The sequence below is a fragment of the Sinocyclocheilus anshuiensis genome, unplaced genomic scaffold (assembly GCF_001515605.1).
Source record: "Sinocyclocheilus anshuiensis isolate Anshui unplaced genomic scaffold, SAMN03320099.WGS_v1.1 scaffold569, whole genome shotgun sequence".
In the NCBI taxonomy this organism is placed as follows: Eukaryota; Metazoa; Chordata; class Actinopteri; order Cypriniformes; family Cyprinidae; genus Sinocyclocheilus; species Sinocyclocheilus anshuiensis.
The window spans coordinates 1,324,228-1,336,350 of NW_015536511.1; the positions used below are offsets into that span (position 1 = coordinate 1,324,228).

Here is a 12,123-nt window from a genome sequence, read left to right on the forward strand (position 1 = left end):
TGTAGGGAACCTTTGGGCAAGTAACTTTTACACATTTTAGTGACCCTGCTGGAATAAAATCTTCTGCCCTTTCAAGCACACTGACCCTACCTTCACTGGTTACTGGGCAGACCTCTAATATATGGCAATTACGCAATGCCTTCCCCCAGCCTGCCTTGGCCTGATCAGCATCTAACGAGCTAAACAAGACTTCCCCTTGTTGTGCAAATAACTCTCGATAACATTCTCCAATTACATTCATACGTAATAATCCTGGTACTTGCTCTTGTCGTGACACACCAAGGGTTTTTACCCAGTGTTGGGGAGTAGCTAGCTACAAGTAGCGACGCTACTAGCTTAACTACATATTTCAGTAGCTTTACAGTAGCGATGCTACTTTTAAAACAGTGTAGCTTTTCCTGAAGCTAACTACTTTTTCCAGCAAGAAGCGGTGTAGCGCGACCAAACGCTACATTCCGTTTTGCATTCTGACGAGTCATGAGCCTGTAATGCATTGAAGCAGCGCAGCGTCTTCTTCTGGTTAGCTCACAAACTAAATTTGTTCACTACTGCCATCTGTGGTGATGTCACGCATCTCGCGGCTTTACAGTCTGTCCACCGACAAGAGATCGTCTGATGATTTTGCAAAGGATGTACAGGAGTGGATATTTCACATGAATCAACTGTAATTTATGCAAAACAAAGATTAAAATGCAGTCTACGTCGAAGACCTAAAGCACACACAGGAGGTGAATAATAGCCTTTTTAAACTGATTAATTTTTCTTCTTTATTGCACTCTAGATCAAATGTCTATTTTACAATGATGAATGGTCATAATATAATCTGTCCCCCCAGTTTTGTAATGAACATTAATCGAACAGAAAATAAAATTGTGATATAGTAGTGTGTTTATCATTTGGCAAAGGATGGTTGCGGTGGGATTCACGCAAAGCGCAGTGTTCACGCGCGCAGCTGATGATTGACGTCTCCATTCACAGTCAGTAAATGCCGCATGTGCTGTGAGTTTAACCTGCTTATTTTATGACTCCTCCTTATCCAGTTTAAGTTGCATACATTTTGTTCTTACATTGGAGTTACGTTTGTAGCAATATACTAATATAACTAAAATAACCATTTTAACTATACAGTATTTTATTATTGTGTGTATCGAATAGTTTACTAAATCAAATGATTGGGAAACTTTTTGTCATTGAAATGGCTTGGAAAAGTGTCCCAATCAACCTGAATTCCCCCTAGTCTTTGAAATCATGATCAAATGATTGGGAAACTTTTTGTCATTGAAATGGCTTGGAAAAGTGTCCCAATCAACCTGAATTCACCCTAGTCTTTGAAATCATGATTGCATTACAGTATGTTGTTTTAAACCCCAAATATTTTACGTGTAACTTCATTATATTTTACTTATAACTTCATTATAATTATTCATTAATAATTATTTAGTTATTTGTAATGTTAATTGTAAAAAAAAAAGAAGAAGAAGAAAAAATTGAAAGTAGTTTCAATGTAGCTAGCTACTTTTTGACAGTAACTTGTTGTGTAGTTAGCTACTTTTTCAGAAGGGTAGCTTGAATGTAGCTTAACTACATTAATTTACGAGTAGCTTGTAGCTGGTCAAGCTACAGTTTCAGAGTAGCTTCCCCAACACTGTTTGTTCATAAATTAATAGGTACATTAACAAAACCTTCTCAGCACAATTTTTTTTGTTAGCTGGGTACTTAAATGAAATGTAACTGAGATCTCCGGTATGTCTCATGACCTGCAAGAGCAACCATGAAAAATTATAATGTTGTTCTTAACGTCAAAATGCAATACTGTGGTAACTCTACACCCCCCTCACCTTTACTCACTACAAGGGGCAGTCAGACAATGGCATGGTGTTTTGCAGAGAGTTTGCAGATAAATTATGGTAATTTATGCAAATGCAATTTGTTTCAACAGATTAACTGTAGTAGCTCCACCTGTCGACTCAGTTGTGAGGCTCCTGCAGCCTGATGAAACCATCCCTGCGCTGTGTGATTTCCAGAGTGCCACTGCATGTGGAAACCTTCACCTCTACGTTCTAACTCAAATTACATTTTAAAAATACCACCCGACGTCTCTCCTCAGACATGGCTTGAAATTGTAATGATTGCCCACAATTCTCAGCTTTTTGTGAACTAAAATGATTTTCCACATCTCGTCGGTATTTTAAAAGTACTCACAAGATTGAAGGCTTCGAGCAAGGTTACCTGTTTTAATTACCACTTGGCCGTCTTGTCCGGAGGGAAACAGGACGTGAGATTTAAGAGGCAGGTTTGGGGTGTGGAGCAGGTTAAAGTGAAAGCTCACGCGGAGGTCAAACCTCAGGTGATAGATACTAAATCTAGCCAAGCCGCGAGCGCTTATCCGATTTTCATGCAATCTCTGACCCTTAATCTGCAGGTTAACAGCTGCCTCTGTGCCACCGTGTGTCACTCTGTCACTGGCTAAGTCCATGCTTGCATGTGTGTATTTGCAGATCTCGGGGCGTTCAGCGGTCGGGCGAGAGGAGCTGTTTCGGTGAGGGAAGGCCAGGGCGTTGTGCTAATGTGCGCCCCCCCTCCTCATTCGCCAGGTGGGTACTCTCTTTCTGTTCTGTCTCCATCTCTATACACTGTTGAAAAGAGCAGCATAAAGGTCACCAGCATGCATTTTGTTTTGGATGCTGGCTGCATATGAAAAGGAATCTTATATTCAAAGAACTTATAAGATGGATATCACAAGTCATATAGATTTATCTTCTATGCCAGTAGTAGATTTGCTCTGCCATACTTCATACTTACTGTAGGGTCCATACTATGAAAGTGGCACATTTCATGCCCCATTTAAATGCAAGTGCAGGTGGTGCTACAACCAAAACGAATCATCACAGCTCTGTAGCTGTTTAAATGAAGGAGTTGAAATCTGGCTTGCATTTTCTTTGGTGCATGTGCTTATCCTAGAAATATCAAGTAGACAAATCAACAGAAATAGACAACAGACAATCAAAATTCAGAAGCCAATAATTCCAACTGTGAATGACTCATAATGAGGAGATTTGGTAGGCTTATATGTCTGCAAATTTTGGACAAGAGGCTGTGTACCAAATTTGTGGCAAGTAACCACAAGGTAGTGCTATAAGCAAAGGCATTTATACAAATTGTTTGCAAATCGTTTATATTTCAAATAAATGCTTTTCTTTTTAACACTCTATTTATCAAAGAATCATGAAAAAGGTATCATGGTTTCCACACAAATATTAAAGGGGTCATATGATGCGATTTCAAGTTTTCCTTTCTCTTTGGAGTGTTACAAGCTCTTGGTGCATAAAGAAGATCTGTAAAGTTGCAAAGACTAAAGTCTCAAATCCAAAGAGATATTCTTTATAAAAGTTAAGAGTCAACCACGCCTACCTAAAACGGCTCATTCTAACACGCCCCCACATGTCTATGTCACTATGGAAATATTAGCATAATGCCGCCCAAATGTGCACATAAAGAAAGAAGGTGTGGTTTCAGGAACAGCAGTAGTGTTGATGCAGCCATGTCAGGGAGACGCAGTGTGTTTCAGTGTGAAAGCAAATGCATTTTATTTGGCCTTCCGGAAGTAGATGCAATTAGGAATCATTGGTTAAGATTTATTTACAACAGAACAGCACAACCCAGATGTTCGAATTTGTGCAACGCATTTTATAGACGACAGTTTTTTGAACCTAGAAGAGTACAAGGCTGGCTGTGCACAAAGGCTATTTCTAAAAAAAAAAAGGTCAATTTCGACTTTGCTATGACCATCTGGCACTTCTGAATCAGCGACTGTAAGTATGTTTTGTTATTAGTTTAAGTATTTGCTATTGACTGTTCAAATGCGGACCTTTCAACTAGGGATACATGATATTATCGGAACGTTATCGGAATCGGCCGATAAAGGCTTAAAACATAAACATTGAACTATTTGTAATAAAATTAAAATGCGCAAATAACATTAAGATACTTGTGATTCTGAATAAAAAGCAGTAATTGATGTCATAAAATCACAAGTCTGTTTTGATGTAAAGGTCAGAAGTTATAGTTTACATGAATATAAATCACAAACATGACACTTATATACAGATTCATTCATTAATGTATAACTTTTTTTTTCAAATGGATTAATGAAAACGTCTCGAGTTTACGTATGTAACCATGGTTACGACCAACCAACGAGATGCTGCGTTGAACGCTTTGGGAATGCCCCCGGCGAGACCCCGTACTGAAGCATGTGTGACATCAGTCCAGTAGAGAAGCAAGATGTCACGAGCGGGGTGACGTGAGCAACCAGGAAGCATAAAGGTGCATCCGGCAAATGCACATGTTAGCTTCTGCGGAAGCGAGTGCCTGAGTACCATGGTTACATACGTAACCTTGAGATGTTCCCCTTCAGGAACTTGAGCTGCGTCGAACGCTTTGGGAACAAGAATACCCACTGAACCATACGAGCAAGTCCCTGTCTGATGTGTGTCTGGCGAGCACATCAAGACGAGTGAACTTGGAACCCCGGGGTTGGTGTCAGGTCCAGATTGTAAAACCGGATAAATGTGTGCGGAGAGGACCAGCCCGCCGCAGCACAAATTTCCTGAAGGGCCACGCCCACTGATAAGGCCTTGGAGGCCGCCATACTCCGGGTCGAGTGCGCTCTGACCCCCATCAGTGATGGGAGGCCAGAGGACTCGTAGGCCAGTGTGATGGTCTCAACCACCCACCAACTCATGGTTTGCTCGGTCGCTGGAACCCCTTTCTTAGGCGGACCGAAGCAAATGAATAACTGATCTGCCTTATGTCACTGGGCAGCTCTGTGGACGTAAGCGTCCAGTGCTCGCACTGGACAGAGCAGATCGAGTCTTTCCTGGCCTGCTTCCTGGAAGGGGGGAGGACAGAAGCCCTGTAGTACTATGAGACCCGGTTAAGAGGTGGGCACCTTAGGGACATACCCAGGTCTCGGGTAAAGAAACTCCCTAACCATGCCCGGGGCGAACTCCAGGCACAACACTGCGAGTGCCTGAAGGTCCACTATCCTCTTCAGTGAGGATATAGCAAGGAGGAAGACTGTCTTCAGCGTGAGTAGCTTGTCAGAGACATCTTCAATGGGTTCAAAAGGAGCATTGCACAGAGCCTCCAGGACCACCGCCAGGTCCCACGAGGACACCTTGGTGTGCTGTACTGGCCTCAGCCTCCAGGTGCCATGGAGGAAACGTGTAACTAACAGGTGCTTCCCTAATGATTGACCACCCAGAAGGATATGGTAAGCAGCTATGGCCACCACGTAAACCTTCAGAATGGAGGGGGATAACCCTGTGGAGAAACGCTCCTGCAGAAACACAACTTCCATAACTCCGGGCGGGGGTGAAGAATAGTGCCCCCCGCCTGAGAGAGGAGGTCCCTCCTGATCGGAATCTCCAGCGGAGAGCCGTCGAGGAGGGACACAAGGTCTGAGAAACATACTCGGGCCGACCAGAACAGGGCTACTAGCAGCAGATGGACCCCGTCCCGGCGTACTCTCTCCAGAACGCCCGGGAGCAGAGTGATCAGGGGAAATGCGTACAGAAGAAGCCTCGGCCACTTCTGTACCATGGCATCCAGCCCAAGCGGGGGGGAACAAGAGCGGACAGTGTGTCGTGTCCTGCGACGCGAATAGATCCACTTCCGCCTGGCCAAACTCCCTCCAAAGGAGGTCCACCACTTCTGAGTGGAGCCTCCATTCCCCGGGCCTCAGCCCCTGTCTCGACAGGATGTCTGCTCCCTGATTGAGATGCCTAGGAATGTAGACTGCTCTTAGTGAGAGGAACTTTCCCTGAGCCCACAGAAGGATTTGGTGCGCCAGCCTGTAAAGGGGGTGCGAGTGCAGACCCCCTGCCGGTTGATGTAGGAGACCACCGACTGTCTGTGCAGACAAGCACATGATGTCCCCTTAGGTCTGGAAGGAAGTGTTTTAGAGCTCGAAACATGGCCAACATCTCCAGGCAGTTGATGTGCCACATGAGATGATGGCCTTCCCATAGACCTCAGGCGGAGCGGCCACTCATGACCGCTCCCCAGCCCGTGAGGGAGGCGTCCGTCTTTAGCATCACATGACGACAAGGAGCCCCCAGCGACGGACCTTGACAGGAACAAAGGTTTCTTCCACATGTCTAAGGCACGTAAGCATCGCCGTGTGACCTTGATCGTGCGAAGTGGGTTCTCCCACAGGGAAAACCCTTTGGTTCTGAGCCACCACTGCAAGGGTCTCATGTACAGTTGGCCAAAAGTTATCAATTGGACGCAGCTGCCATCAGACCCAACAGTCTCTGAAACAATTTGACAGTGAGTAACAGTGAGTGACCCAAGCGGTTGACCGGCAGGGAACAACCGACCTGACTGCTCTAGTGCCCTCATCTGAGGGGCAAGCTTTCCCGTGCCGTACCATCGCAGGGCGCCAGCTGGGAAATTTGCTCTCAGGAGCCCACTGAGCCTTGAACCACCGAGGGTGGCAGGGGTATCAGTGAAGCTCCTTGAGGGCACTGAGGAGGATCGGGCACCGTATACTGAGGTGTGTACCTCTCCTCCCCAAGGTGGGCTGCACTCAGGGTCCTGAAGGTGGAATTTTCAGGACCGCTTGGCCGAGGTCCTCTTGGACATAATAACAGTCCGCAGATCCATTTTCTGTCTAGAGGACCCCGACCGAGAGTGCTGCCCCACCCCCTGATCTTTCTGTGGGGGTTGGTATGGGTCGCGACGCTCTGCTTCTGGGTCTGGCGGTATGAGGAGCTAGAAGGCTGGGACTGCTCCCGCTCAGCAGTCCCAAAGACCTGGGGGCGGCGAGGGAGGAAACGCTGGAATGCCGCTGCTTGCTTCTTCACCTCCTGAAACCTCTCGACGACAGTATCGAATGCGCCGCCGAAGAGGCCAGAAGGCAATAGCGGGGCATCCAGGAGGAAGAATCTGTCCTTGTCTTGTAGTTCGGACAGATTCAACCACAGGTGTCGCTCCGTATCCACCACTGCTGCCGTAGAACTGCCGATGGCTTTGGCCATTTCCTTGGTGGCTCGAAGCGACAGGTCTGTGGCCCGACGTAATTCGGCGACTATGCCGGTTTCCTCTTCCTCCCTATCATCTAGGTCTTTTTGCCGCCGTATAAGCTTTCCCAACCAGGCTGGATGTCAGTTTTACTGGCCTGGTAGGAAGCTTCGGGGCCTTCAGGGATGATGCTGAGGATGGGGAGAGAGAGCTCGCGAGCGTCTGCTCCACTGCCGGCATCGCCCCATATCCCTTCTCATTCAGCCTTGTGATGTTAGAGTAATTGGATACTGTAGGGCTGGAGAATCGGGACAAATATGGTTTATCCCATGATCTCATGACTTCAGAATGGAGATAGGGGAAAAATGGAAGGCCCCGTTGTGAAGGCTGTGATCTAGCTTTAAGGAAGCACTCATCCCAAGAGCAAGCTGGACGAGCGCTTCCTTAAAGCTAGATTATAGCTTCCTCTTTCCAGGCTGGCCATTCGACGTTCAGTTTGGCTACAGCATGAGTCACAACCTCCACGAGCTCCTTATACGTGAGGGACTGCGGTGACGAGTCCGCAGTCTCCTCCGTGTCGACGCTCATCACATCAACCTCCTCCGAGGAAGATAGATGAAACGCCTGGCCCTCTCTCCGGGAGGAAGAAACCACGGGGCGGGCTTCTGATCCCTGAGAGTGGGCCGTGGATCTAGCAGGTGGGGACCGAGATAAGGACGAGCCTGTCTCGGATCCCTCCACTAAATCTACTTGCGATCCCTACGATAACAGCTGCCGCTGTGCCTCAGCAACAGTGGGGCCGGACCCAGCAGGATCGCGAACCTGGCCGCTTTCATCGAAGACGTCCAGGCGGGAGCGGAGCACATGGAGCGGGAGAAGCTCACAGTCATGGCAGGCAGCCCCCTCGAGAGCTGCCCATGCATGCTCCGCTCCCAAACAGACGACGCACAAATCGCGCGTGTCCCCACCCGAGAGATAGCGTAGGCAGGGAGGAACACACGACTTGAAACGCCGTCCGCTCGCCACAGATTTTGTTTTACACTTAGGCATTTTGAACTCGTATTCTATACAGAGTAATTCCTGACTGACTGAGTGCTTTTTGCATACACAGACACACATACACAGATGCGCTCGCTGAAGAGCAGAAGCTAACATGTGCGTTTGCCGGATGCGCCTTTATGCTTCCTGGTTGCTCACGTCACCCCGCTCGTGATGTCTCACTTCTCTATTGGACTGATTTCACACATGCTTCAGAACGTGGTCTCGCCAGGGGCGTTCCCAAAGCGTTCGACGCAGCGTCTCGTTCCCTTCGGGGAACCATGGTTACATACGTAACCTTGAGATGTTTGTTCAGTTGTTTATAGTTCAGCTTGCCACATAGAGTTATACAGATGCATTTTATAGTCATTTTAATACAGTTCATCCGGTCGGAACTATGCATTTTGTTGAATGTTGTCTGGTTGCTCACGTCACCCTGTTCAGGACGTCTCGCTTCTCTATTGGACTGATTTCACACATGCTTCAGTACAGGGTCTCGTCGGGGGCATTCCCAAAGCATTCGATGCAGCTCGAGTTCCTGAAGGGGAACTTAAAAACAAGGAGCTGTAAAAGATTTTTAGAATTTTGGTCTTGATTTTTAGCTCTTTTGCTTTAGACCATGTATTAATGTTAAACCCACAATTAAAATGTTAAGGTTTCAATTGCATCTGTCTAAAGAATAAATAAATAAATAAATAAATAAAACAGCAGAGATTGATTTTATTATAGTTATTTTCAAAGTTTGCAGTGTACTCTCATTAAAAAATAAAATAACTTTAATAATGTTTATTAGTTTTAACAAATGCGTTTTTGCTCAAAACCAACCAAGGTTAAAAATAATACGTTTATAATGTCTGCACAGGAGGGACTTGGTGTTGTTTCAAATCAAAAGCAAATATATATCGCTATCGGCTATCGGGCAAAATGATTTTTAAAAAATCAGCATATCGGATATCGGCAAAAATCTAATATCGTGCATCCCTTTCAACATTATAATGGCTATTTTGTGACTCTAAAGACTAGTGTAATGGCTGCTGAAAATCCGCTTCACCATTATATTAATAAATCTTTTGAAATATATTAAAATAGAAAATGTTGTAAGCGAAAAAGAGCATAAATATATAATTTGCATTAATTTGTTTGAATACACTCACACAGCATTTTTATGTCTATGTGTTTGGATGTTCGTTACATGTTAAAAGTGTAACGTGTTCGTGTATTGACATGACACACAAAAGTGACAAACTCGTAAAGCTGTCCATGTTAGTTTTTGTTCTAACCAGGAATAAGAAGACATTTTGTCATGCACTTGGCTTCTCTCTTTGTTGTACTGTGCTGTTAGATTACATCTTATTAGCATTTCACCTAGACCGTGGAAAGATAAAATACTTGTTACCGGAACCAGTGTTAGAGTTAAGTTCAAGCTAGACCAGCATAAACCAGCCTGGACTCTTACTGATCTAAACTAGTCTTTTCAATAGGTTAATCTAACCTTTCTCTCTTCAGTCATTTTTTTCAGTTTCTGCTTGTCTTGCACCAGTCCCTGTAATTGCAGGTTAAATGAACTCGGATGCAGTGAGACAAAGAGATGGAAGAGAAGGATACAGACAGGACAGTTGAACGAGCACTATCAGATGAAAGGCTTGTGGTGAGATGGCCATTTTTAGAACATTTAGTGCTCCCAGAGAAGCAGAGTAACCTCATACAGCTTCCTCTCTTCCTGTCTGCTCAGTCCCTTAACGAAGAAGACTGTTTTAAAGGGATAGTTCACTTTTAAAAAATCTCATTACTCACTTTCAGCTTGAATTAAAACTGTATGCTGCTATTTTTCATGCATTGAGCCTTTACTTTGAAACAGTTTTCACTCAGAAATTCTTTTTTTGTTGTTTTTACAAAGAAATGACAAGTATTACCCTGAATTTGAAGTAGACTGAAATATTATTTCCATGTAAAATGTATTCCAACAATATTTATTTACAGCTCAGAAAAAAATATATTTTTACAGTGTAGTAAATTTCAAAAGCTATTACAAAGAAACCGCAAGTAACATCAAATTAACAGTGGAATTTTGAAGTAGGACTAAAATGGTATTTAAAAAGTATTTTCTTGTAAAATGTACTAAATTTTACAAGAATAATGCTATTAATAAGAAAAGTATAACTTCAAAAAATATTTTTTACAATGTTGTAAATTTCAAAAACAAAGAAACTGCAAGTAACACATTAAAATTAAGGTGAAATTGTGAAGTAGAAAAACTAAAATAACATACCTCTAAAACATACTCCAATAACCTTTGTTTTTTATATATATGTATGTATATATTTATATATAATTTAAAATAGTGTTATAATGTATTAACTGTGGTTACAATTATTAATTAATTGTACAATGCATTATAAGGTGCATTACACAGCATAATTAATACATTAAAACTACTTTATAATGTATTATACATTAAGGCTGTAAGTAAAGTGTTACCATATTTATTTATTTTTGTACACACTCTTTACAATTTTTCTGCATAGTGCATTTCATGGTAACAGATGTCAAGTTCAAAAAAGGATGAAATGCACTATAAAAAGACAAAAAAAACATGACTTTTCATAAAAGAATTAACTTCAGGGTGATCTGTTCATTTATAACTGGAAAAATAACAGCATTGCAAAATCTCATCCTATTTAATCCCCGTTAGTATAGTGGTCTGATGTTACTTCAAAAGCATTTGGCATCTTGACCGTCGCATCTTTCCTAACCATGTTGGACTATGTCCAGATGTGAGACTGCAAACAAACAGAGATCATTATTGCACCATACAAGCGTGAGCGTGACCATTACTGTTTACACCACGATAAGAAGCCGAGAGAGAGCTTCAGTGGTATTAGTGCAGGTCTAAATTCACCAAACACTCCATTCTGAGCTAAATAAATCCCGGCCTATGCTGACACAGTTTCAGCTTAGTCCTTATCTCTTCCCACCCCTTCCCTCATTGGATATCTTTATGTTTGGTGGATATCATCGGCAGCTCTGTTTCACTTAGTTCAGCCCGGCTCTCCTTAACATGTGTCATCTGATAATCATAATGCTGTAGTGAATCAGCTCAAAGGGGAAATATGAATAATTAAACATAACTAGTTATAATTAATTATAAATATTTAGATCCGCTGTAAGTATTTACTTGACCTCTCAGGGTCAACTCTCTGTCAATTCTAAGAACGTTAATTTCCTGGTTAAGGGAAATAACTTTCTTACTGTACAATACTACACAGAGCATGTAGCATAAATCTGCATGATTAGGGACTCCAGTTATGAGCAAACAATGAACAACGTCAAGTGTGATACAAGTAAGACTTTATTAACTACATAAACACTTAAACTAGACTAACATACACAGACACATACACACACACACACACACACACACACACACACATACAGTTGGTTTAGGAACAGGATTAAATCTTAGGCAGTAAAGAGAAGAGAAATAAAGCATGAAGCTATGGGACCATTGGATATTCAGCAGATCTACAGCCTGAAGGAAACATCAGATTCTTAGTTCAAACACACCTTTGTAAAAAAAGGTGCAAATGATACCTAATGTATCAATTAATAAGACTAAGTATCATTTGCACCTTTTTACAAAGGTGTGTTTGAACTAAGAATCTGATGTTTCCTTCAGGCGGTAGATCTGCTGAATATCAAATGGTACCATAGCTTCATATTATTATTTCTCTTCTTTTTACTGCCTAAACTTTAACTCCTTTTCCTAGACCAACTGTATGCGTGTCTGTGTGTGCGTGTGTATGTTAGACTAGTTTAAGTGTTTATGTAGTATGTTAGACTAGTTTAAGTGTTTATGTAGTTAATAAAGTCTTACTTGTATCACACTTGACGTTGTTCCTTGTTTGCTCATAACTGGAGTCCCTAATCATGCAGATTTTTGCTACATGCTCTGAGTAGTATTGTACAGTAAGAAAGTTATTTTCCTTAACCAGGAAATTAACGTTCTTAGAATTGACAGACAGTTGACCCTGAGAGGTCAAGTAAATATCTACAGCGGAT

The 12,123-nt window shown here is 42.9% G+C and overlaps 1 protein-coding gene across 2 annotated transcripts in view; it reads left to right on the plus strand.

Moving 5' to 3' along the window:
- cntn5 (contactin 5) overlaps positions 1-12,123 on the plus strand; it is a 377,750-nt gene that overhangs the window by 247,057 nt on the left and 118,570 nt on the right. For both annotated transcript variants that reach the window (XM_016490714.1, XM_016490721.1), the window contains exon 6: positions 2,499-2,594. In XM_016490714.1, the coding sequence (XP_016346200.1) occupies positions 2,499-2,594 (96 nt within the window). The remainder of the gene's footprint in view (positions 1-2,498; positions 2,595-12,123) is intronic.